A 24,814-nucleotide genomic window follows, 5' to 3' on the forward strand; every position below is an offset into this window, starting at 1 on the left:
CTAAGACCTTTTTTTATACATTTATGTGAAGCACCTGATTTTGATAAAGGTCAGGACTGCTGACCCCCCTGTGACTTTAAAATTTCCATTTGTCTCTATGTGTAACAAAGGGTATATAAGCAAACCTAAAAAATAAAGAAATCGGATCAGTTTCTGGAAAGACTGATTCCCCCATGTCATTCTTTCTTTCCCCTTCTGGCTGAATTCCCATCTGGAGCGTGGGTGCTCACCACGTCTACTTACTTGCCCTGGCTTCTAAGATCCATGAGACAGGGAGCCCAAGGCGGGGCACCCTCCGATATTCAAACGGGTGCCGGTGGCCCAACGTAGATGGTGCAAATTCCTTGTTTTGGAGTTTTATTGGTATCCCACGTAATCCGTTTCTAATCTCTCTATATATCTGTAATTAAATAAGTTTTTTCCCAGGACGCTGATTCCGTCTGCCCTTCGAATTACCCTGGATCCACCGGGGCTGGACCCCGACAGACACTGTTTCCATTGTTTCTCCATCTATTTGCCATAAAGTGATGGGACCGGATGCCATGATCTTCGTTTTCTGAATGTTGAGCTTTAAGCCAACTTTTTCACCCTCCTCTTTCACTTTCATCAAGAGGCTCTTTAGCTCCTTTTCACTTTCTGCCATAAGGGTGGTGTCATCTGCATATCTGAGGTTAGTGATATTTCTCCCAGCAATCTTGATTCCAGCTTGTGCTTCTTCCAGCCCAGCGTTTCTCATGATGTACTCTGCATATAAGTTAAATAAGCAGGGTGACAATATACAGCCTTGACGTACTCCTTTTCCTATTTGGAACCAGTCTGTTGTTTCATGTCCAGTTCTAACTGTTGCTTCCTGACCTGCATATAGTGTTCTCAAGAGGCAGGTCAGGTGGTCTGGTATTCCCATCTCTTTCGGGACTTTCCACAGTTTATTGTGATCCACACAGTCAAAGGCTTTGGCATAGTCAATAAAGCAAAAATAGATGTTTTTCTGGAACTCTCTTGCTTTTTCCATGATCCAGCAGATGTTGGCAATTTGATCTCCAGTTCCTTTGCCTTTTCTAAAACCAGCTTGAACATCTGGAAGTTCACGGTTCATATATTGCTGAAGCCTGGCTTGGAGAATTTTAAGCATTACTTTACTAGCGTGTGAGATGAGTGCAATTGTGTGGCAATTTGTGCATTCTTTGGCATTGCCTTTCTTTGGGATTAGAATGAAAACTGACCTTTTCCAGTCCTGTGGCCACTGCTGAGTTTTCCAAATTTGCTGGCATATTGAGTGCAGCACCGTCCCAGCATCATCTTTTAGGATTTGAAATAGCTCAACTGGAATTCCATCACCTCCACTAGCTTTGTTCATAGTGATGCTTCCTAAGGCCCACTTGACTTCACATTCCAAGATGTCTGGCTCTAGGTGAGTGATCTCACCATTGTGATTATCTGGGTCATGAAGATCTTTTTTGTACAGTTCTTCTGTGTATTCTTGCCACCTCTTCTTAATATCTTCTGCAGTTAGGTCCATACCATTTCTGTCCTTTATTGAGCCTGTCTTTGCATGAAGTGTTCCCTTGGTATCTCTGATCCCTTGGTGTCCCTTGGATCCTCAAAGTGGAGCCCAGTTCATGATGGTCCTCAGGGCTCTCTCTGGGCTCTGAGAGGAGAGTGGCGTGCACACAGAGATGAAACAAGGGGAGGCCAGGGACCACAGGTGGCAGGGCAGAGCTTTTACACCGGCAAGAAGACCTCTACCTTGAAATAACTTCACAAACATTTTTTGGATGCCTACTATGTTCTGCAACCAACAAGGGCCTCTATTCCTGAGGTCGGGGCTGAGGGCTGGGGGCCCTTTGAGAACCCAGTACACAGAAGAACATTAGCGGCTTTGGGAGAATGGGCCCATTGATCTGACCACTGCTCACCCAGTCAGATTGATCTAGATTGTAAAGCATATCTCCAAGCCAGTATTTGAAGCCAAAGAAACACTATTAAAAGCTGTACTTGAAAGATATGCTTGGAAGTGCTTTAGACTCTGGAAAGCTTATCAACCAGAAAAGCAGCAGGTGGTTAAAGAAGTAGGAAGAATGAGGCTGAACAGGATTCTAGCTTTCCTTTTACAAAGACCGCTCCTATGTTCCTGCTTCTTTTTTTATCTTGAAAAATAAAAACTGTCCAAGAAAAGATTGGCCAGAAAGGGGGAGTTTATAGGCTCTATGGACATCCGGGGAGGCGGGCAGGGTGGGGGGCAGCCAAGAGTGAATACTACCCATGAGTACACAATTAATGGTTGTTGAAAGATTGAACTGTTAACACTATCATTATAAAACACATTTCAGTACTAGTGATAAGAGCCAGGGATATTTAAACTGGGAGCATGATCTCAGGCGAGGAAAGCAACCACTCACAGAGAGCTCCAAGTCTCCCTGAGCCTGAGCATCCCCAGCAGTCAGCGTCCCGGCGGGGCTGCCCACCGCCTCCGCCCCCGTTCGCGAGCCACGTGCTCCCGCCCACCTCCTGCGCCCTGTGTCCTCCACAGCCCCACATCGTCACATGGCACCTCCTTCCAAACTTCAAAGCCCGATGTGAATTTCTCTGATCTTACCTGCTACACAGCACATCCTCGTGACAGCGCTGCTATCTGCTATTATATTTACATTTATCTGCACATACGATATTTACATTTATTCACACATATGACAAAACTAGGGCTTCCCTGGTGGCTCGCACAGTAAAGCGATGCAGCAGACCCGGGTTCGATCCCTGGGTCAGGAAGGTCCCCTGGAGAAGGCAGTGGCAACCCACTGTAGCATTCTTGCTTGGGAAATCCCATGGACAGAGGAGCCTGGCGGGCTATACAGTTCACAGGGTCACAAAGAGATGGATATGATTGATCCACTGAGTACACATGTGCCCATATGATAATGAGAGTAACAATCATTGTGATACTTACTGTGTATTACTGTGAGGCACGCACCGTAAATACCAGGCAAATGCTTTATATGTTTTCATTTCCTTAAACCCCGTTAGAGCTTGATGGGCTTGATATCATTATGTCCATTTAAAAGACACAGACCTTGAGACCCTGAGAAAGGCGGTAAATGGCTTGTCCAGGAGACTCCTGGGTTGGACATGGATAGACCTGGGATGTTACCCATGTAAAAGCTCCCTAAGGAAGATGCAAACTAGAACCACCATGAGATACCACTGATCACTCATTAAAATGGGCAAAACAGAAAAAACCAATCATACCAAAGGCTGTCAAGAATACTGGAGTAATTGGAACTCTCATACGTTGCTGGAGAGAGTATAGAATAGCCTGGTCATATTGGAAAACAGTTTGGCAATTTCTCATCAAGTTAAGCAAAGGCCAGATGATCCAGTAATCTCACAAGAAAGGAAGATATAAGTCCACACACACACAAAAACTCTACGCAAATATTTAGAGCAGCTTTGTTCATGATTGCCCAAACCTAGAAACAACCCAAATGTCTCCGAACTGGTGAATAAATAAACACACTGTGTATATCCACCAAGTGGAATCCTAGTTAGAACAAAAAGGAACAAACCACTGACACATGGGGCTTCCCAGGTGGCTCAGTGGTAAAGAATCCTGTCAATGCAGGAGACTGGGTTTGATCCCAGGGGATCTCCAAGATCCCCTGGAGAAGGCAATGGCAACCCACTCCAGTATTCTCGCCTGGAAAACCCTATGGACAGAGGAGCCCGGTGGGCTACAGTCCATGGGGTCACCTGAGTCAGACACGACTTGGCGACTGAGCACGCAGGCACACGCTAACACACGCAACTGCATGGATGCATCTCCGTTATGCTATGCTAAATGAGGAAGCCAGACTCAAAAGGCTGTACCTTGTGTGATGCCATTAGCAGACCATTCCGGAAACGGTAGAACTGGGAGAAGAAAACTGATCGCCTGTTGCCTGAGACCAGAGCCAGAGATCTGATTACAAAGGGGCGTGAGATCACTCTTCCGAGTGACAGAAGCAGTCTTTATCTTGGTTGTCTGCTAGCTACACGACTATATACACTTGTCACGACTCAAAGAACTTAAAGTAAGAGGGGCAAATGTTACTTGCGTGTAAATTAGACCTCAATAGACCTGACATTTAAAAAAGTTCCCCAGGGAATTTCCTGGCAATCCAGTCGTTAGGACTCTGAGCTCTCACTGCTGAGGCCATGAGTTCAACCCCAGGTCTGGGAACTATGATCCCACGAGCCATGTGGTGTGGCCAAAAAAAAAAAAAAAATTCATGATGATTTTTTTAAAAAAGTTCCCCAAAGTTTCCTAAGGTAAGGATCATGGATGATAAGCCCTGCTTAGTCAAAAGCTTCTATACTACTTTGGACCACGTCTACCATTTGTACTAACTGGTAAACTGAAGAGTAAGTTAATCTGAAATGTATTATTATTCCATTTCCCTACTGATCCTTGGCTGAAGAATCAGTGAGGGAAAAAAAAAACAAACAATTAACAAATGGTGACTGAGCAGGAAGAGAAGCTGGAAGCAGAGAAGGTCCATAAATTCTGAATGAGCCCAAGTTCGCCAGACAGGTAACAGCGGGTACTAACCTTAGCGTGTTCCGTGATCTTCTGTTCAAAGATCTCAGTTTGACTAGAAGTTGAGGCTGCCTCCTCATTGTCATCAACTGATGGAAAACACTACCATGTGCTTTTAAAAAAGAAAAAATAAATATCAAAACTTAGTGCTTAGGCAGTGAATGTGATAAAACAGTATTTTACATAAAATTTTATAATAAAAATAAGACCAAGTTTTTTCAGCACCAGGAGCGCTGAATTGTATGAAAGGCAGCAGCTGCCCATACACCCTAAATGAACTAATGAAGTACGATATGCCCTAAAGACCTTCAGAGGTCTTACCTGATAGCTCAGCTGGTAAAGAATCTGCCTGCAATGCAGGAGACCCCAGTTCGATTCCTGGGTCAGGAAGATCCCCTGGAGAAGAGGTAGGCTACCCATTCCAGTATTCTTGGGCTTCCCTTGTGGCTCAGCTGGTAAAGAATCTGCCCGCAATGTGGGAGACCTGGGTTTGATCCCTGGGTTGGGAAGATCCCCTGGAGAAGGGAACACCTACCCTCTCCAGTACTCTGGCCTAGAGAATTCCATGGACCGCATAGTCCATGGGGTTGCAAAGAGTGGGAAATAACTGAGCCACTTTCACTTTCATTTTCAAAGACCCTCAGAAGGTTCCCAACTGGCCAACCCCTGGAGCTGCCACTATGGCAGATTCTTAGCATCATTCTGCCAGATTACAGAGGAGAGGGGAGTCTGAAAAGCATCTCTGACTTCAAGCAGAACTAACTGTATCCCAGACCCCAGGACCTTCCTGTTCAAAGATGGTGGGGCTGGCATTGCTGCGTGTCCTAAATCATGAAACAAGGAGACGGCTGTCTGAGGAGCCAGAGGGGAGTTTCAGATCTGCCAGGCTCTGAGATCCGAGAGGCAAGTACCATAAATGTTTGCCTGACTCTCCATGTTCCCATTATCTAGCACATCGCCTGGTCAATGGACACATCGAGAGATGCTCAGTGCTTTTAGAGGGCAGCCTGGCATGTATCCCAGTGACCGAGCAATAGGAAATCACTGAACTGGCCTGTTCCGTCAGTTCTGAGGCTGTGTGCTCAATGAAAAGGAACCAATACAGGGTCCTTATGCTTCCTAATCTCCCATGTTAAAGTCTCACATGTGCCACCGAGGAAATAGAAAGATTGAGATTTTCATATCAAATGACATACGTTTGAAAATGTGAATTCAGGTGAAAAGCGTTAGGCTTTTTAGACTGTAGCTGTCTTCTCTGATGCATCGTCTGCTTGTTTAATCTTTAAGGAAAGGGAAGAAAGCAACAGAAAGAAAGTGGTACCTCTCCTGGATACTGAAGGGTCCACTTCAACGCCTTTTTCATAGGGGGTGCCTCCGTTCAAGAAGAGCTTGTAAGTCCTACAAAAGAAAAGCACAGTGTGCATGCGGCGCTGCCACAGTGGAGGCGGCGGGGGAGCATCATTTCAGCACAAGCACATCCACAGACATTTTATTTACGCCTCATTCATTGGTAAATGAGGACGCAAGCTGGTATCCTTCCCTAGGGTTATCCTCTCAGTAAACTGAGTCTCCTTCTTAACTGTGAACTATAGAAAATACATTTTCCACATTAAAGTGAGAAAGATTAACTGATGTCATTTTGAGACTTTAATGACTTGTGCCATTTAAATGTCTTTTTCAAAAGTTTTGAATCATCATTGGAAATAAAGCTGTTATGAATTTATACTACTTTTAAAATGCAAAAGTAACATGTAGATTGTTGTAAAAACTTCAAATGACATAGAAACAATCAATAAAACCCCGAAAACTCCCTCCCTGTCCTTTCCCGCCTAGCTTGGTAAGCCCCTTGTCCTATCTTTTTCTGTACAAATTATTTTAAAACAAACTCATACACACAATAAATCTCAAACTGACACACATTTCCTTCTAAAGTTGCTTCTTTAACCCTGTGGCACTGCCTCCCCACTTCTGTCCCCAGAGACAACCTCCAGGAACAGTTTCCACAGGCACACAAGCATAGCGCTCCGTGAAAAGAAGGGGGGTTAGCACACACGTGGTTCCACACCTTGCCGGTTTCAGCTAATAACACACACTGGAGATGTTTCTGCATCAATACCCAGGCCTCCATCTCATTTAAAAAAATAGTTTAAGACTTTAAGAAAGATTGGATAGATGCACTTTTCCCTCCCAGTAAGCACAACTAAAAACCCTGAACATTATTAAAAACAGAAAAACAAAAAGCCCACAGGAAGCCTGGGCTTCTACATCTACAGGCAGTATTGGGTTAGGGGGTGAGGGGTGATAGGTGCCCGCCCCCTCCCACCAGAGTGCCATCAGGAGGACTTTTACCTCTGTTCTGTGGTAAGGTCACGCCCACCCCTGTGGGGTCAGTAGAGGAGGCAGGGGGCAGCATTATCTGAATTAAACCTCTGGGATAGGAACTATTATAATCCCATTTTAAAACTGGGGGATATTGAAGCTTGGAGACATTAAAGCACCCGTTGACAGTTACACGGACAGAGTCCAGGCTATGGCCCTGAATTCTATCATTCCAAATCTAGGGTCTCCATCATCATCCTACTGACTGCCCATCTGCATCCCTTCTGTGAGTTTCTTGTTTATATCCTAGACTTAAGACTTGTGTGTGTGCACCCACTTTCAAATTTGGATTCTCTTCTTAGTTTTTGAGAGCTCTTCTTATATTAAAGATAATAATCTTGTGACTGTTAAATACTGGATATATTGCAAATACATTACAAACATTTGCTTTTGGTCTTAAATTTTAAATTTGTTTACAGTGGCTGCTGCTACAATTTCCACTTACCACCTATAGAAGAAAGGGGGAGTCATGGAGACCTGGGGACCCCTCACCTAGCTTTCCCACTCTTTAGTGAGAATTAGGCTCTATTTGGGGCTTCCCTGGTGGCGCAGGGGTAAAGAATTCACCTGTAATGAAGGAGACTTGGGTTCAAACCCTCAGTCAGGAAGAGGCCCTGGAGGAGGGCATGGTAACCCACTCCATGTTCCTGCCTGGAGAAGCCCACGGACAGAGGAGCCTGGTGGGCCACCGCCCAAGGGGTCGCAGAGTCGGACAAGACGGAGGTGGACTGAGCGCGTGTACACGCAGGCTCCATCCCGGCACCGTGAAGTGTGCTAATACCACAGGGAACTGCTGAAGAAGCATTCTCAGCAGACGACTGGGGCAAACATCCTTAAAGTACCTTTGCTCTGTGCGTCATTCTCCCCCTCCTAGGATGAGATCATGTGCGCTGTTATCATATTAAGGTGAAAGTGAAAGTGTTAGTCGCTCAGTCATGTCTGACTCTTTTGCAAGACCGTGGACTGTAGCCTGCCAGGCTCCTCTGTCCAGGAGATTTCCCAGGCAAGAATACTGGAGTGGGTAGCCGTGCCCTCCTCCAGGGGATCTTCCCAACCCAGGGATTGAACCTGGGTCTCCTGCATTGCAGGCAGATTCTTTACCACTTGAGCCACCAGGGAGCCCCCCAAAGAACACTAAAATCAACATTAAGAAGCCCTCTCCCATCAAGTTACTGAAATGTGAAACCTCTGGAAACCTGAGGTGTCTAGATTCTAAAAAATGAATTTCCACAAAATTATCCACTTGGAGGGAATATGTAAACCCAACTTACTTTGCTGGAATAGGAATTCCAGTGGCGTCAAAAAGTTTCAGAAAAACCCAGCCACAGCTCAACTCTCCTCTTTCACCAGTGGACTAGAAAATAAAACTGGGTATGAACCTTCATGTCTGAATCAGTCAAACCTATAAGCACATACCAAGTTCTCCTAAAAGGAATAAAACTAGAATTTGCCTTTAGAACTAAAAAGTTCTTCACAAGAAAACAAAGGGAAAGCCGGGGAGGCCCGCTGGACTTGCAGGGCAGATGGTAAAGGCAGGGTGTCAGGTGAAGATCTTACCTTGTTAAGTCGCTCCTGAAAAACCCTAAGCCTGACGCTAGGACGACTGCTGCTGTTGCTTCTTGAGTGATACAAATATGCTGGGAAATGATCCCAGATCACATCAACGCTACGTGCAAGCAGGAGGCTTTGGGCCTCAGTGAGAAATGGAATGAGTCAATTGAGTCACTGAAGGGGCTCCCTGCTCAGAACCTCACCCCCTGCCCCCGTCAGTGTCAGAGGCCAGTGCATTCACCTGGGGGTCCGCTCCTCGCTCCTGTCCTATACAGCAACACTCACGGATGAATGTGCCTTAAAGCAATGCAAGGGCCAGGACCTCCCTGGTGGCGCAGCGAGAACCCATCTGCCAACGCGGGGGACATGGGTTTGATCCCTGCTCCGGGAAGATTCCATATGCCACGGAGAAACTGAGCCCGTGCGCCCCCACCGCTGAGCCCAGGCGCTGCAGCTACTGAGCCCGGGCTCCGCAACAAGAGGAGCCGCCCAGTGAGAGACAGGTCACCAAACGAGGAGCAGCCCCGCCCGCAGCACCAGAAATAAACAATGAGTGAGTTAGTTTTTAAAAAAGAAATGAAAGGACAGCGTAACACCATTAATGGAATTTAACAGCCGGCTCTCTGGGTTGCCATGAAGCCAAGCACACATACCACACCTGTGAAGCTATTATTAAAATATGGAAACATGTTACCACAGACCCACATCCACTGATTCAGGAGTTTATATGATGTAAGTTAATCCAAGTTTCCGATGTTCCTTTCATAAAATGACCTCTCTGCCAGGTCCTTTCCTTAGAACCCCCATTTACAAGGTTAAGGGCACTCTGACCCTCAAGGACAGAGGTACAGCTCTGTGCTGGAAAGCCACTGAGCATCTATCACTTCCTGTAAAGTCCCATCTTTCTCAAATCTTCATTCTTACAAAGCACTGGAGTTCACTCCAGCTAAAAATACAAAGACTTGCTTTAAACCCTGCTGAAAAAGCCACATCATAAAAAAAAAATTAGAATCACTGCCATTCCCATTCCTCAAGAGGCTAATATTCTATTACACAGAAAAGTCTCAATTATTGTTACTAAGAACAGACATTTAGAAAAAAACTTCCCTTTTGACTGATAATTGGAAAGCTTGATCTTTCAAGTGACATACATTGCGAATATAAGAAATTCCAAGTTCAAATAATATCCCAAGATCTGGAGAGGAAGAATTGGATCTGATGAAACAGTCGCCATCAAGCAGGCAGGGCAAGACGCCAGTAACCTGAAACAACGCAGAAAACGGAGGTTACTAAGAAGCAAGAACGGAGAGGGGAGAAACACCGAGGTCCTGCTGTCGGGCGGGGCGCCCGAGTCACTGCCCTGTGATAAAGCACGACGGGAAAGAGTGTGAGAAAGACTGAACATACATGTGTAGCCTCGTCGCTCTGCTGTACAGCAGTAACCAGTACACACTGCAAATCAACTGCACTTCAATAAAATAAACTTTTTTAAAATGGCAGGACAGTTCGGCTCTATCATCTGCACCATAATAAAGGTCTTTTTTCTTGTAAGATCTTTAAAAAATGTAGGCCACTTTGAAAGTCTTTATTGAATTTGTTACAGTCTAGCTCATGTTTTCTGTTTTGCTTCTCTGGTTGCGAGACCTGTGGGGTCCTAGCTCCCTGACCAGGGATTGAACCCACAGCCCCCGCATTGCAAGGCCAAATCTCAACCACTGGACCATCAGCGAAGTCCTCAAGGTCTTTTAAAGGAAACAAAAAGCAGATGGATCGGACTCATCTATACCAAAGGTTTGAAATTTTGAAATGTAATTTTTGTGCTAAAGAAAACTAGCTTTCCGTTCACTCGCCCTTTGCTCAGAGAAGCTGTCCCGAGGTCTTCGGAGGTGCTGCAAACACAGTGTGATGCGCGGCAAGATTTTTGGAGGCGAGGGGGCATACTGCATGGCACGCGGGACCTTAGACCCCCAACCAGGGGTCAAACCTGTGCCCCTTGCAGTGGAAGCTTGGAGTTCTAACCACTGGACCACCAGGCAAGTTCCTGATGAGATATTTCTATTAACCACTGTCCTTTGCAGACAGGACTAAAATTATAACCTCCATACACACGTGCCCAGCTTCCCTGAGGCAGGCCTCGGGAATTTTCCTTTCCTTTCACTCTCCCCGGACCACAACATCCCTCTTCCTTGCCGATAAAATCCCACACATCCTACAAGATCAGTTTCTCTTCTGTAAAGCCTGCTTCTCCATGGTTCCGCAGTACCAGGAGCCCCACAACCATTACACTCTGCCTACGTCATAGCTGCCAATAGCACCCACGGCACGGAGCGGCTCTAAGGATTCAATGGGAAGACGCACCTAGCGGCTGCCTCGGAGCCCAGCACACGGTCAGAGCTCCACACACAGAGGATATTGGTGCTGTGTATGTGTCAGTCTCTTCTGCACCAACACAGAAGCTCCCACAGTGTCCAGGAAGCATGCCTCACACCTAAATGACAGACGGTTAATTTCACTCACAAAGGAACCTATACATACTAGTTATCCCTTCCATCAGTTCATCTTTATATCCAGGAGAACATTAGAAAAGTTGTTGGGCCAAAATGAACGCGGAAGGATGCTTAAAAGACCAAACTGGAGGACTTCTCTGGTGGTGCAGAGGGCTAAGACTTCACCTTCCCATGCAGGGGGTGTGGGTTTAATCCTCAGTGGGGGAGCTCAGATCCACATGCCTCTCGACGAGGAACCAAAACAAAAGCCAGAAGCGATGCTGTCACAGACTCAATAAAGACTTTAAAGCGGCTCACGTTGAAAAAAAGATCCCACTGGACTTGGGGGTGGCGGTGCTGTGGACAAGTGTGGGCCTGTGCAGCCCACAGGCGAGGTGGCCGGGCTCCTCCCCGTGCTGTGCCCACGTGGTGAGCCTCTGCCTTGCTGTGAGATCTCTTGATGCAACAGAAGTTTAATGAAGGGTTCTTGGGGTCAGTGACACAAGGGAGTGAACCGTGGGAAGGAAGCAATGAAACTGGAGGTGGAAAAAAGTAAACAGAGCTATAGACAACTAATATTATTAAAAGAACATAAAGGCAACTTCATCTCCCCGGCATCTATATGACACTGACTCAGTGGCTTGAAGCCACTTAACCTCATTCCTGTCTTTGTTTGTTTCAATCTTGACAGTCCCTGGATGTCAAGGGATGATCGGCTCCCTAGCCGTCACCCATGAGTTTATTTGAAGAAAGGACAGCTCTCCTGAGCACAGCTGGAGACTGCATTTTTTTTTTTAAAAAAACACTTCTTAAATGCTAAGAGTCCCTTTTAAGGTTTTTCTTTTTGTTTTCATTTTCCATCAGACAGAATTTTCTAAAATTGAACCTTGTGATTCACTGAATGAGATGATTCATAGGCATGGTAACTTTGGTGAGGCAGAAACTTGAGTGATTTTTATCAAAGTCCTCCGAGAACATTAAATAATCTAAAGGTTCAAGCCTGGCACCATATATTCTGTGTTAGATAAAAACACGTAATTTCAGGAATCTGTTGTTCTTTTCAGTCGCTCAGTTGTGTCCTGCTCTTTGCAACCCCATGAAAGGCAGCACGCCAGGTTTCCCTGTTCTTCACTATCTCCTGGAGTTTGCTCAAACTCATGTCCATTGAGTCAGTGATGCCAAGCAACCGTCTTATTCTCTGCCACCTCCTTTTCCTCCTGCCCTCAGCATCAGGGTCTTTTCCAAAGAGTCAGCTCTTCGCATCAGGTGGCCAAAGTACTAGAGCTTTAATTTCAGCATCAGTCCTTCCAATGAATATTCAGGGGTGACTTCCTTTAGGATTGGCTGGTTTGATCTCCTTGCTGTCCAAGGGACTCCCAAGAGTCTTCTCTAGCAACACCAAATACACCAAAGTGCATTACCAAATACATGTTGATAATCTTACCTTAGAAACGAATTGCATAATACTTAATGGGTAGAAGAAACTCATGTTTCACTCAATTCACTCAGCAGATTCCTTACCTGGGGAGAAAAGGTCCATGTTTGGGGCTTCTTAGGTTGCCACGTGGCCCTGACTGTGTGAATGTTGCTCAGAACCTGAAATGAGATTTCCCCATTTGGAATCACACTGTTGGAACTTCACCACCTCCATGCTCCATCAGTGAACAGCGGAGCAGAGGGAAAGGTGGGCATCTTTCTCCTTTGGGCGATTCTGCATTTCTTTTTTTTTTCTTTTTATATCAGCTACATACATAACTTTTTAAATGATTAACAAAAGGGAGCATGTGAATGCTCCTGGAATGGGATGGGGTGTGGGTGGGTCCACAGGGCCTTGGGTAACCGGCAAGCTGAAGTGTGGCCCCATGGGCTGTGCCCTAAGTGTCCCATCGCTGAGACCATCCCACATCTTCACGAAAAGGAATATGTTGGGCTGAACAGCTGGGTGACCGGGCGGGGCAGGGGCCCAGTGGAGGGAGACAAGGGAGAAGCATGGGAGAAGGTGAGCCTGGCAGGGCTTCCTTGAGGAGCAAACTTGGGTTAGTCGTTCAGTCGTGTCTGACTCTTTGCAACCCCATGGACTGTAGCCCAGGAGGCTCCTCTGTCCATGGGATTCTCAGGCAAGAACACTGGAGTAGGTTGCCATTTCCTTCTCCAGGGGATTTTCCCAACCCAGGGATCAAACCCAGGTCTCCCTCACTGCGGGCGGATTCCTTACCATCTGAGCCACCAGCGAGGCCCGAGAATACTAGAGTGGGTGGCCTATCTGTTCTCCAGCGGAAGAACCAATTCCCTCCCAACCCGGGAACTGAACCGGGGTCTCCTGCATTGCAGGCAGATTCTTTACCAGCTGAAGGAACTAAGCCCGCAGTTAATCACACTAAGCCGCTACACACCTCATTATGTTGATAGTGCTATTTCAAACATATCCTTATACAGAAACATACACAAGCAGCCTCGTGAGCAGTCCCGTCTGCTCCAAGCTTCGCCATAATCCTCGGGCACTTCATTATCCCTTTGAAATACCCATTTGTTTGTTCATGTAACATAGAATTGAGATATATTTGTAAACCGGTACTGTTCTAGGCACTGGGAATATACAGCAGTGAACACAACCGACAAGTATCGCTTGTTCATGGAACTGGCAAGAGAAATAACCAAACAGACTCACGAAAAGTGAACAAATCTGCCTGGCGCTGAGGAGCACCACAAAGTAAAAGCTGAGGAGGAGGGTAAGAAGTGTGCTCGGGGGCAGGGGAACAGTGATTAACAAAGCCAAGTGTCACAGCACCTATAAAACAACAAAAGAACTGACAAATGAATTCAGACTCAGACTTCTGCATTAATAATCAACGGTACTAAGTGAAATGCTTAATATCTGAGAGAGATTAACCAGAAAATTAGGAGAAACTTTAGGAATAACTGACCTTTCAAGAAATATGGCCGAGAGGAGCATTTTATGTGCAATGATAACAAGATGGGGCAGCGGGGAGTTAAAGCATGTGAGTATCTTGGTGTGTTAGTAAGGAATACAGAAATATAGACTGATTTTAGATTTATGAGAATAATTACAACTAAGTAGCAAGCCTAGAAATTTACATACTGCAATCTTAGAGGCTTCAAAAGAACTAGGTGACAAGGCCATGGATAGCTTTTTTTTTTTTTCTGCATGTTTCTATGTATTTGAAATAGTTCCTAATTTAACAAATATTGCTAATTTCAATAAAAGTCAGATTGTAGTATAAAATGCATGTAAAAGGAAAAAGAATAAGCAAATTGGAAGTATAATGTTCAAAGATAAGAGTCTAAATGTGAGATTTAGATTTGTTTTCTATTTCTCTAATTATTGGCAAAATAGGTATATAGTTTGTTGATGTATTATTTCTTACTGAGTTCTTAAGGCTTTTCAATCACTGTTTAAGGATGAAACATACAATGATGGTTGATTATAAAACATGTCAAATATACCAGACAAGTTAAAAGAAACTTACAGTACACCCGAAGCTCATCACCTAGATTCTGCCATCAGCATTTTACTTCGCTTGCTTTATCACATATACCATCTAGCCATCCATCAACTCATCTCAGTTTTTGATACACTACAAACTTGCAGAGATAAGTAAACTTTTATCTAAATATGTTAACATGCATAGCATAGAGTTCATTATTTGTTCACAGTTCTCTTTTCGATGGAAAATTTAATACAGTGAAATTCAGAAACCTTATTTTTATCCTCTTGTAATGTCCAGAGTGGGGAAAGGAAAGTGGGCTGGCTAGGGACCATAGGTCCTAAGGAACGACACGGCAAGTGCTGTCACTGGAGGCCTACAGAGGAGCCTGAGCCTCATCAGGGTCCCCACGTAAGGAGACACGCCTTTCCCCAGAGGTGTGTGCAGAGGCCCGGAGGCGGCCTCGCTCTCACCTGGCAGGAGTGGCGTCACTGTGTGCGCTACAATAGGGGCAAAACTCATCGAGATCCAGACTCCCCGCTCTCAAATGTCTAGGATACAACTGCTAAAGAAAAAATCATTCATTACACCAAATACCAGGAAAATCTCAACTTAAGTGAGAAAAGAACCAAAAGATAACAACACTAACTCTGCTCAGTGTCTTGTGGCAGCCTGCATGGGAGGGGTGTTTGGGGGAGAATGGATACATGTGTATGCATGGCTGAGTCCCTTTGCTATCCACCTGAAACCATCACAACGTGGTTAATCAGCTATATTCCAATATAAAGTTAAAAGTTAAAAAAAAAGATACCAACACTAAGATGACTGATGTTGGAATTATTTGAAAAGCATTTTAAAGCAGTCATCTAAAAATACTTCAATAAACAACTATGGAGGTGCTTAAAATAAATTTAAAATATAGAAAGAAATACGGAGTTTCAAGAAAGAAATAAGGAAATTTTAACAAAAAGAAAAAAGAAAAAGAGGACCCTAATGGAAATTCTAGAACTGAAAAATACAATGAAAGTGAAAGTGTTAGTGACTCAGCCAGCAGGCTGCTCTGTCCACGGGATTTTCCAGACAAGAATACTGGAGTGCATTGCCATTTCCTTCTCCAGGGGATCTTCTGACCCAGGGATGGAACCTGGGTCTCCTGTATTGCAGGTAGATTCTTAACTGTCTGAGCCACCAGAGAACCCCAAGTCTGAAAACAGACACACACACACACACACACCTACACAAGTCACTAAATAGACTCAGCCACAGAATAGAAAAGAGGGAAAAGAATCAGTGAGCTTGAAGACAGGCAAACAGAAATTACACAGTCTGAACAACCAAACAGAATAGAGGGAAAGGAAATGGTCATAGCTGAGAAAACCTGAAACAGCGTAAGTCCAAGAAACCCATGACAAAGTATATAAACTTCTAGAAACTAAACACAATATCCTGAAAGCAGTGAGAGAGGAACACCACTTAGATTCACCCCTAAGGGTAAAGTCAACTCCAATGAAGCGGAACAGTATTTTTTAAGTGCTTAAAGAAAAGAACTGCCAACCTAGAGTTCTATATCTAGTGAACATACCCACCATGAAGAAAGGGAAAGCAGGCTTTCTCAGATAAAGGAAGACTAGGGGAATCTATAGCCAGCAGACCTACCCTAAAAGAATGGTTAAAGGAAGTTCTCTAAATAGAAAAGAACATGGGAACAGAAGGAATCTCTGAGTATGAGGAAGGAAGGAAGGAAGAACAATGGAAAGAGTAGAAACAAGGGTAGGGCTTCCCTAGCGGCTCAGCAGTAAAGAATCTGCCTGCCAAAGCAGGAGACACGGTTCAATCCCTGATCCCGGAAAATCCCACTAAGCCCACGTGCCACAGCTCCTGAGCCTGACTTCAGAGGCCGGGGGCCGAGACTACTGCGCCCCCGTGCGGAAACTGCTGAGGCCCCCGCAGCTGAGCGTCTGTGCTCTGCAACCAAAGAAGCCACCGCGAAGAGAAGCCCGCACGTGGCAACTAGAGTAGCCCCTGCTCTCTGCAACTGGGGAAAAGCTTAGTGGTTGAGGCAAAATTATCATACTGTGTGATGCGGTTCTCAGTGTATGCAGAGGAAATTCTTAAGATAATTATAAAGCAGTGAGAGGGTTAAAGTTTCTCCTGATCACTTGAACTGGGATGTTGACAAGCAGACTGGGGGAAGTTATGTAGATATAAAATAATACCTACTTATTTTAGTTCAACTACTGAAAAAGCTGTACAAAGAGAGCCGCTCAATAACACCGCAGGCACTTCAGAATGGAGTTCTAAAAAAAATGTTTAACACACAGGAAGACAGAAAAAAGAAAACAGAGGAATGAAAAAGAAAGGGAAGGAAGGGAAAAAATAAAACAGCAGGCTCGAGAGTTAAGATTCCCCTCCAGGATCCACCTGCTTTGGGATGCTTGTCAGAGACTTGAGGGAGTGGCGTTTTGTATATTATCCAAAATTTACAGCTGTTCTCACTAGGTTAGTTATTTGGAGAGGAGCTTATTCAGTCATTATTGGAAGCAGTGCTTTCTATTTGTGACTTGGCTTAAATTTACTAAAGAAGTATTCTTAAGTAAATAGATTCTCCAGGCAAGAATACTGAAGTGCGTAGCCATTCCCTTCCCCAGGGGATCTTCCCAACCCAGGAATAAAACCTGTGTCTCCCACATTGGAGACAAATTCTTTACCAGCTGCCAGGGAAGCCCAAATAAATAGAATGAGCATGTAACTATTAAATACGTTCTATAACTCCATGATTTGGAAAATTTGACATAAATTCACTTCATAAACCAACCTCTATTATTTTTATATAAAATAACTTCTATGATTTTGATATATTAGTCAAAATAAAATTCCAGTCTTTATTTTATGTTGTCATGTGTAAGAACAGCGAGAGAGAGCGAGCAAAAAGTTTGGAACCAGATCTTAGAAGAAAGTGGTTCATCTCTTCTTGAACACTGATGACACCTAGTGGTTCCTCATGGCAGTGGTTTTGTGTGGTTCAGATGAAGCAAAGGCTCTTTCCTCCTGCTGTGAGTGAATATACTCTTAGCTGAGGTGTGTGTGCTCGTGTCTGACTCTCTGCAGCCCCTTGGACTGGGGCCCCCCAGGCTCCTCTATCCATGGGATTTCCCAGGTAAGAATACTGGATGGATTGCCATGCCCTACTCCAGGGGATTTTCCACACCCAGGGATCCAACCCACGTCTCTTGAGTCTCCTGCATTGACAGGTGGATTTTTTACCACTGCGTTGCCTAGGAAGCCCAATAAATGCTGGAGAAAGTTTGGAGAGAAGGGAACCTCCTACACAGTTGGTGGAAATGTAAGTTGGTGCAGCCACTATGGAGAACAGTATCAGTTCAGTCACTCAGTCGTGTCCGACTTTTCGCAGCACGCCAGGCCTCCCTGTCCATCACCAACTCCAGGAGTCCACACAAACCCACGTCCATCGAGTCAATGATGCCATCCAGCCATCTCATCCTCTGTGGTCCCCTTCTCCTCCTGCCCCCAATCCCTCCCAGCATCAGAGTCTTTTCCAATGAGTCAACTCTTCGCATGAGGTGGCCAAAGTACTGGAGTTTCAGCTTCTGCATCATTCCCTCCAAAGAAATCCCGCTAAACTCCTTCAGAATGGACTGGCTGGACCTCCTTGAAGTCCAAGGGACTCTCAAGACTCTTCTCCAAAATCACAGTTCAGAAGCATCAATTCTTCAGCACTCAGCCTTCTTCACAGTCCAACTCTCACATCCATCCATGACCACAGGAAAAACCATAGCCTTGATGAGATGGACCTTTGTTGGCAAAGTAATGTCTCTGCTTTTGAATATGCTATCTAGGTTGGTCCTAACTTTTCTTCCAAGCAGTAAGTGTCTTTTAATTTCATGGCTGCAGTCACCATCTGCAGTGATTTTGGAGCCCCCCAAAATAAAGTCTGACCCTGTTTCCACTGTTTCCCCATTTATTTCCCATGAAGTGATGGGACCAGATGCCATGATCTTCGTTTTCTGAATGTTGAGCTTTAAGCCAACTTTCTCACTCTCCGCTTTCACTTTCATCAAGAGGCTTTTAGTTCCTCTTCACTTTCTGCCATAATAGAGGTTCCTCAAAACTAAAAACAGAGCTACCATATGGCCCTGCAATCCCACCCCTGGGATATATCCAGAGAAAAACATGATCTGAAAAGGCGCGTGCACCCTAGTGCTCACTGCAGCGCTGTCTGCAATAGCCAGGACACGGAAGCAACCAGATGCCCACGGCAGTGTTGTCTCTCAGTTACGGCCTGCTGTCCGTAGCCCCGGGGACCGCAGCCCCCAGGCTCCTCTGTCCACGGGACTTTCCTGGCAAGAATACCAGAGTGGGTGGCCATGCCCTCCTCCAGGGGATCTTCCCAGCCCAGGGACTGAACCCAGTCCTCCTGCATTTCCTGTATTGCGGGCAGATTATTTACCAGGGAGCCACAGGGAAATGGATAAGGAAGATGTGATACATATACACAACGGAATATTACTCAACCATCAGAAAGGAATGAAACAATGCCATCTGCCGCAACATGGACGGACCGAGAGAGGGTCACACTGAGGGAAGGAAGTCAGAGAGAGGGAGAAGTGTTGCGTGACATCCATCCTATGTGGAATCTGAAAAGAATCATACAAATGAACGTACAAGACAGAAACAGACTCACAGACTTCGAGAACGAGCTGTGGCTGCTGGGGGAAGGGTGGGGGAGGGGATGGTTAGGGAGTTTGGAAGGTACATGTGCACCCTGCTGTATTTAGAATGATCACCAACAAGGACCCGCGGTACAGCCCAGGGAGCTCTGCTCAATGTCCTAGGCAGCCTGATGGAAAGGGGGTTTGGGGGAGAATGGATGCACGTCTGTGCACGGCTGAGTCCTTTCACTGTTCACCTAACACTATCACAGCATTGTGTGTTAATTGGCTATATCCCAATACAAAATAAAAGTTTTTTTTTTTTAAGTAAGTATACTCAGCAGGGACCAAGTTACCCAAGAACTCCTCCACACCTGGCCTGCGATCACTGCTCTCTACCTCATGGCGGGTCCCCGCCATCCCCCCAGACCTGGGAGTCAGAGACCCGGCTTCACGCCTGACGCCCCGCACTCCTGCACTCCCCACACTCAGCCCGTGACAAGCGAAGCCTCCTGAATGTGCCTCCAGCCACAGCCCTCATCTCCACTTCTCTCATCGAGTCTCCATCATCACTCTCCTCTGGTGATCTCACGGTGTTGCATGGGTTGGTGTAAGTGCTTTGTTGTGTTGTTGAGTCGCTCAGTCGTGTCCCACTCTTTGCGACCCCATGAACCGCTGCACGCCAGCCTTCCCTATCTATCACTATCTCCCAGAGTTTGTTCAGATTCATGTCCATTGAGTCAGTGATGCTATCTACCCATCTCATCCTCTGCCGCCCCCTTCTTTTGCCTTCAATATTTCCCAGCATCACGTTTTTTTCCAATGAGTCGGCTCTTTGCATCAGGTGGCCAAAGTACTGGAGCTTCAGCATCAGTCCCTCCAATGAACACCCAAGACTGATCTCCTTTAGGATGGACTGGTTGGATCTCCTTGCAGTCAAAGGGACTTTCAAAAGTCTTCTCCTACACCACAGTTCAAAAGCATCAGTTCTTTGGCGCTCAGCTTTCTTTATAGTCCAACTCTCACATCCATACACGACTACTAGAAAAACCATAGCTTTGACTAAACAGACCTTTGTCAGCAAAGTGATGCCTCTGTTTTTCGATATGCTGTCTAGGTTTGTCATAGGTTTTCTTCCAAGGAGCAAGCGTCTTAATGTCATGACTGCAGTCACTGTCTGCAGTGATTTTGGAGCCCAAGAAAATGAAATCCGCCACTGCTTCCACTTTTTCTCCTTATATTTGCCATGAAGTGATGGGACCAGATGCCATGATCTTAGTGGTTTAAATGTTGAGTTTTAAGCCAGCTTTTTCACCCTCCTTTTCACCTCCATCAAGAGCTCTTTAGTTTCTCTTCACTTTCTGCCTTCAGAGTGGTATCAGGTGTATATCTGAGGTTGTTGATATTTCTCCTGGCAATCTTGATTCCAACTTATGAGTCAACCAGCCCAGCATTTCACATGATGTACTCTGCATATAAGTTAAATAAGCAGGATGACAATATACAGCCTTGACATACTCCTTTCCCGATTTGGAACCAGTCTGCTATTCCATGTCTGGTTCTAACTTGCTTGTTGACTGCACACAGGTTTCTCAGGGGAGGTAAGGTGGTCTGGTATTCCCATCTCTTTAAGAATTTTCCAGTTTGTTGTGATCCACACAATCAAAGACTTTAGCATAGTCAATGAAGCAGATGTTTTTCTGGAATTCCCTTGCTTTCTCTATGATCCAGCGAATGTTGGCATTTTGATCTGTGGTTCCTCTGCCTTCTCTAAATCCAGCTTGTACATCTGGAAGTTCTTGACTCATGTACTGCTGAAGCCTACCTTGAAGGACTTTGAGCATAACTTTTCTAGCACATGAAATGAGCACAATTCTGCAGTAGTCTGAACATTTTTCAGCATTGCCCTTGTTTAGGAATGGAATGAAAACTGACCTTTTCCAGTCCTGTGGCCACTGCTGAGTTTTCCAAATATGCTGGCATATTGGGTGCAGCACTTTAACAGCATCATCTTTTAGGATTTGAAATAGCTCAGCTGGAATTTCATCACCTCCACTAGCTTAGCACTTCATTTCACACTCCAGGATGTCTAGCTTTAAGTGATTTACTTACACTAACTTATTTAGTCTTCACATTGACCCTAAGGAAGGTACACCAGAGAGAGCAAGGTAGAGTCATTTGGTCGGCATCCCACATTCAGCTGGTGGAGCCTGGGTTTAATTCCAGGCAAAATGGCTCCAGATTTCAGATTTCATTTTCTTGGAGGAGTGGACCCTTGCTGCCTTTTGACCACTGTATCCTGACACAGCTTCCAAATGGTCTACTGGGGTCCCTCTGGCCACGCCTCCAATCCATCTCCAGGGAGGAGCCAGAAATCACCCCCAGATGTACATCTAAGTCATGTCACTCTCTTCCAACAGCTTTCCTGTTTTTAGGACAAAGACGAAACTCGCGGCTTACAAGCTCTTACACGGCATCCCCCACCTCGTCCACCCTGCACTTCCTCGCTCCCTCTGCGCAGCCATGCCAGCGCCCCTTCCCACACCTCTCCTCTCAAGGCCCTGCCTGTGCTCCTGTTCAGTCAGGAACACACTGCCGTCTCCTTACAGTCTTTTCACCCCTCAGATCTCACAGCAAGCATCACCCCCTTCAGAGTTTAGATTATGGAAGTGAAAATTCTTTTCTAGTGTGACAAACTTCCCTCTAAGCAACGCTTTTCTTAACTCATGGATTATTTAGAAACCAGTTGCATAATTTCCAAGGATTTTTTCCTGCTCTCTTTCTGTTTTTGGTTTCTAATTCAACTCCCTGCGATCAAAACCCTACACTGCATGATTTCAAAATCTGTTCAGGACCATCTATTTTGGTGAATGTTCCATATTCACTAAAAAGAATGCAATTGGGGGTGAAGTGTTTTACAAACTTACAAATTACATCCAGTTTGTTCATGGTGTTATTCTGTTCTTTTATAATCTTACTGATCTTCTGTTTGCCATGACGGAGTGACATGACTTAGATGTACATCTGGGGGTGATTTCTGGCTCCTCCCTGGAGATGGATTGGAGGGGTGGCCAGAGGGACCCCAGGAGACCATTTGGAAGCTGTGTCAGGATATAGTGGTCAATCTCCTGTTCTGTTACAGTATTATAGAGAGAAGTATTAAAATCTGTAATTATAAGTACAGCTTTGCCCATTTCTCCCATTAGTTCTATCCATTTCTACCGCATGCATTTTGAACCTCTGATGTTGAGTGTATACACACTGAGGACTGGGGCATCTTCTTGCGGAATGGTCCACCCTATCATGTAATGTACCATCTTGTTCCCAATAACATTCCTTGTTCTGAAGTATACTTTGTCTGATATTAACATCTTTTGAATGGCGTGCCTTTCTCTGCTCTTCAGCTTTTAGCCTGCCTGTATTACTATGTTTAAGGTGGTTTCTTAGTCTATAGTTGGATCTCTTTCACTCTGGTTTTCATTTGCATTTCAAGATGACTTATTATGTGCTCAGTATCTTTTTATATGCCTGTTGGCCTGTCACATTTTCTTTTTTTTAAGTGCTTGCTCAAGTCTTTTGTCAATTAAAAAAAAACCCTAAGCTATCTTATTTCTTGGGTATCTTTGCATTGTTACTGACCGTAGCGGATAGTGTTCAGTATTTTACATTAACTATGATGATACTAGCTTTGCTTTAGTTTTCTCTTGTTGCCCTTCAACTCACATGACCTTTATATCTACTACCGTGGGCAAGAATCCCTTAGAAGAAATGGAGTAGCCATCAGAGTCAAGAAAAGAGTCCAAAATGCAGTACTTGGATGCAATCTCAAAAATGACAGAATGATCTGTGTTTGTTTCCAAGGCAAACCATTCAATACAACAGTAATCCAAGTCTATGCCCCGACCAGTAATGCTGAAGAAGCTGAAGTTGAACGGTTCTGTGAAGACCTACAACACCTTCTAGAACTGACACCCCAAAAAGATGTCCTTTTCATTATAGGGGACTGGAATTCAAAAGTAGGAAGCCAAGAGATACCTGGAGTAACAGGTAAATTTGGCCTTGGAGAACAGAATGAGGCAGGGCAAAGGCTAATAGAGTTCTGCCAAGAGAACGTACTGGTCATAGCAAACACCCTATTCCAACAACACAAGAGAATACTCTACACATGGACATCACCAGATGGTCAACACCGAAATCAGATTGATTATATTCTTTGCAGCTGAAAATGGAGAAGCTCTATACAGCCAGCAAAAAGAGACCAGGAGCTGACTGTGGCTTAGATCATGAACTCCTTATTGCCAAGTTCAGACTTAAATTGAAGAAAGTAGGGAAAACCACTAGACCATTCAGGTATGACCTAAATCAAATCCCTTACGATTATACAGTAAAAGTGACAAATAGATTCAAGGGATTAGATCTGATAGAGAGAGTGCCTGAAGAATTATGGACGGAGGTTCGTGACATTGTACAGGGGGCAGGGATCAAGACCACCCCCAAGAAAAAAAAAATGCAAAAAGCCAAAACGGTTGTCTGAGGAGGCATTACAAATAGCTTAGAAAAGAAAAGAAGTGAAATGCAAAGGAGAAAAGGAAAGATATACCCATTGGAATGCAGAGTTCCAAAGAATAGCAAGGAGAGATAAGAAAGCCTTCCTCAGTGATCAGTGCAAAGAAAAAGAGGAAAACAACAGAATGGGAAAGACTAGAGATCTCTTCAAGAAAATTAGTGATACCAAGGGAACATTTCATGCAAAGATGGGCTCGATAAAGGTCAGAAATGGTATGGACCTAATAGAAGCAGAAGATGTTAAGAAGATGTGGCAAGAATACACAGAAGAACTGTACAAAAAAAATCTTCATGACCCAGATAACCACGATGGTGTGATCACTCAACTAGAACCAGACATCCTGGAATGCAATGTCAAGTGGGCCTTAGGAAGCATCACTATAAACAAAGCTAGTGGAGGTGATGGAATTCCAGTTGAGCTCTTTCAAATCTAAAAGATGATGCTGTGAAAGTGCTGCACTCAATATGCCAGCACATTTGGAAAACTCAGCAGTGGCCACAAGACTGGAAAAGATTAGTTTTCATTCCAATCCCAAAGAAAGGCAATGCCAAAGAATGCTCAAACTACTGCACAATTGCACTCATCTCATACACTAACAAAGTAATGCTCAAAATTCTCCAAGCCAGGCTTCAACAGGACATGAACTGTGAACTTCCTGATGTTCACGCTGGATTTAGAAAAGGCAGAGGAACCAGAGATCAAATTGCCAACATCCGCTGGATCATGGAAAAAGCAAGAGAGTTCCAGAAAAACATCTACTTCTGCTTTATTGACTATGCCAAAGCCTTTGACTGTGTGGATCACAATAAACTGCGGAAAATTCTTAAAGAGATGGGAATACCAGACCACTTTACCTGCCTCCTGAAAAATCTGTATGCAGGTCAAGAAGCAACAGTTAGAACTGGACATGGAACAACAGACTGGTTCCAAATCTGTATTTGGAAATGCTGTATATTGTCACCCTGCTTATTTAAGTTCTATGTAGAGTACATCATGAGAAATGCTGGACTGGATGAAGCACAAGGGAATCAAGACTACCAGGAGAAATATCAATAACCTCAGATACACAGATGACACCACTCTTATGGCAGAAAGCGAAGAAGAACTAAAGAACATCTTGATGACAGTTAAAGAGGAAAATGAAA

General features: G+C 44.8%; 1 protein-coding gene across 14 annotated transcripts in view; it reads right to left on the reverse strand.

Moving 5' to 3' along the window:
- NPHP1 (nephrocystin 1) overlaps positions 1-24,814 on the reverse strand; it is a 66,829-nt gene that overhangs the window by 13,182 nt on the left and 28,833 nt on the right. For 10 of the 14 annotated variants that reach the window (XM_069580621.1, XM_069580619.1, XM_069580620.1 and 7 more), the window contains 5 exons: positions 12,508-12,582; positions 9,652-9,762; positions 8,221-8,303; positions 5,892-5,968; positions 4,583-4,682 (listed from right to left, as the gene is read on the reverse strand). In XM_069580621.1, the coding sequence (XP_069436722.1) occupies positions 4,583-4,682; positions 5,892-5,968; positions 8,221-8,303; positions 9,652-9,762; positions 12,508-12,582 (446 nt within the window). The remainder of the gene's footprint in view (positions 1-4,582; positions 4,683-5,891; positions 5,969-8,220; positions 8,304-9,651; positions 9,763-12,507; positions 12,583-24,814) is intronic. The other 4 variants (XM_069580623.1, XM_069580622.1, XM_069580631.1 and 1 more) reach the window with 1 other exon arrangement.

Source organism: Ovis canadensis, chromosome 3 (genome assembly GCF_042477335.2).
Source record: "Ovis canadensis isolate MfBH-ARS-UI-01 breed Bighorn chromosome 3, ARS-UI_OviCan_v2, whole genome shotgun sequence".
NCBI lineage: Eukaryota > Metazoa > Chordata > Mammalia > Artiodactyla > Bovidae > Ovis > Ovis canadensis.